This window comes from Nothoprocta perdicaria, unplaced genomic scaffold (genome assembly GCF_003342845.1).
Source record: "Nothoprocta perdicaria isolate Ctin4 unplaced genomic scaffold, notPer1 scaffold_466, whole genome shotgun sequence".
In the NCBI taxonomy this organism is placed as follows: Eukaryota; Metazoa; Chordata; class Aves; order Tinamiformes; family Tinamidae; genus Nothoprocta; species Nothoprocta perdicaria.
Genome location: NW_020455717.1, coordinates 221444 through 222432, shown reverse-complemented (window position 1 = coordinate 222432; position 989 = coordinate 221444). Strand labels below are relative to the sequence as shown.

The 989-nt window shown below is 44.2% G+C and overlaps 1 protein-coding gene across 1 annotated transcript in view; it reads left to right on the top strand.

Moving 5' to 3' along the window:
- Nucleotides 1-81: 81 nt before the first annotated feature.
- LOC112953860 (disintegrin and metalloproteinase domain-containing protein 32-like) overlaps nucleotides 82-989 on the top strand; it is a gene marked incomplete at its 5' end in the record, with an annotated part of 6459 nt that continues 5551 nt past the window's right edge. Inside the window, 2 exons of the mRNA XM_026046978.1 lie at nucleotides 82-135; nucleotides 425-496. Coding sequence (XP_025902763.1) covers nucleotides 82-135; nucleotides 425-496 — 126 coding nt within the window. The remainder of the gene's footprint in view (nucleotides 136-424; nucleotides 497-989) is intronic.

The following is a 989-nucleotide window of genomic DNA, read 5'->3' as shown; positions in this document are numbered from 1 at the left end:
GGAGACTTATCATTTCTTACATTTCATGACCCAAATAGCTAAAGAAATCATTAAATGAGGTATTTAATTTTTTTTTTGCAGGTGTCAAGCCTCTCCAGGTATATAGATCTGTACATAATCTTGGAAAAAGCACTGGTAAGTTTTTGGGCCACTCTATGGCCATTCTCTATGTTGGGCCATTCTCATGTTGCATGTGTGGGTTTTGGGGGCTTAAAAGCCCAATATAAAGCTTTGTCACGGCCCTCTAGCAATCCATCACTTGGGACCATGCATCATTCCATAAGTGCCGGTGTGGAACGCCAATTTTATTGGGGATTTGGGCTGCAATGAGCAGCCCTTGTAGAAATCCCTTTGTTTGAGGAGGATGATACCAGCCTGGGATGCTCCATTATGGCAAGGAATTTAGTCTCCCGTTGCTTTTCAGTACGACCACCTGGGTGGCGACAAACGTGTTGTGACCCAGAAGATACTTCAGATCATTGGCTACCTCAGCAGCGTAAGTTTCCCCCTCTTCTTTATGTGTTAAAACAGAAAATTTGAATATCTTATTGCAGCCTCCTAAAGGCTAGGTGTTAATAGGACTTGCCTAATCGTAAAGAAGATTTTTTTTTTTTTTCTGAGAATAATTGAGCTTCCTGGAAATATTTGATCTCAGCTCCTTAGCTTTCACTCTTGAGCGTGTTGAGAGCTCCAACTTGCTCYGAGGACTTTCAAGACCGGGTCAGGAGGTGTCAGACATGAGGATTTTCCTCCCCCTTGGCCCCCACAAAGGCATGCTCGCAATCCGCCTTGCTCTCAGAGAAGCTGGCACCTATTTTTAAAACCCTTTCAGTGATATATTGCCTTTTAATACCTTCTCCGTGTGCCAGCCTCCACCAGCGCTTTTTGTCGACGTGTCTCTCTTTGGGGTGGGAATCCTTTTTCCTGCCCGTATATTTAGCACCTTGCACTTGCCTGAGTACTTGATGGTAAATCACAGCAGATGCAAC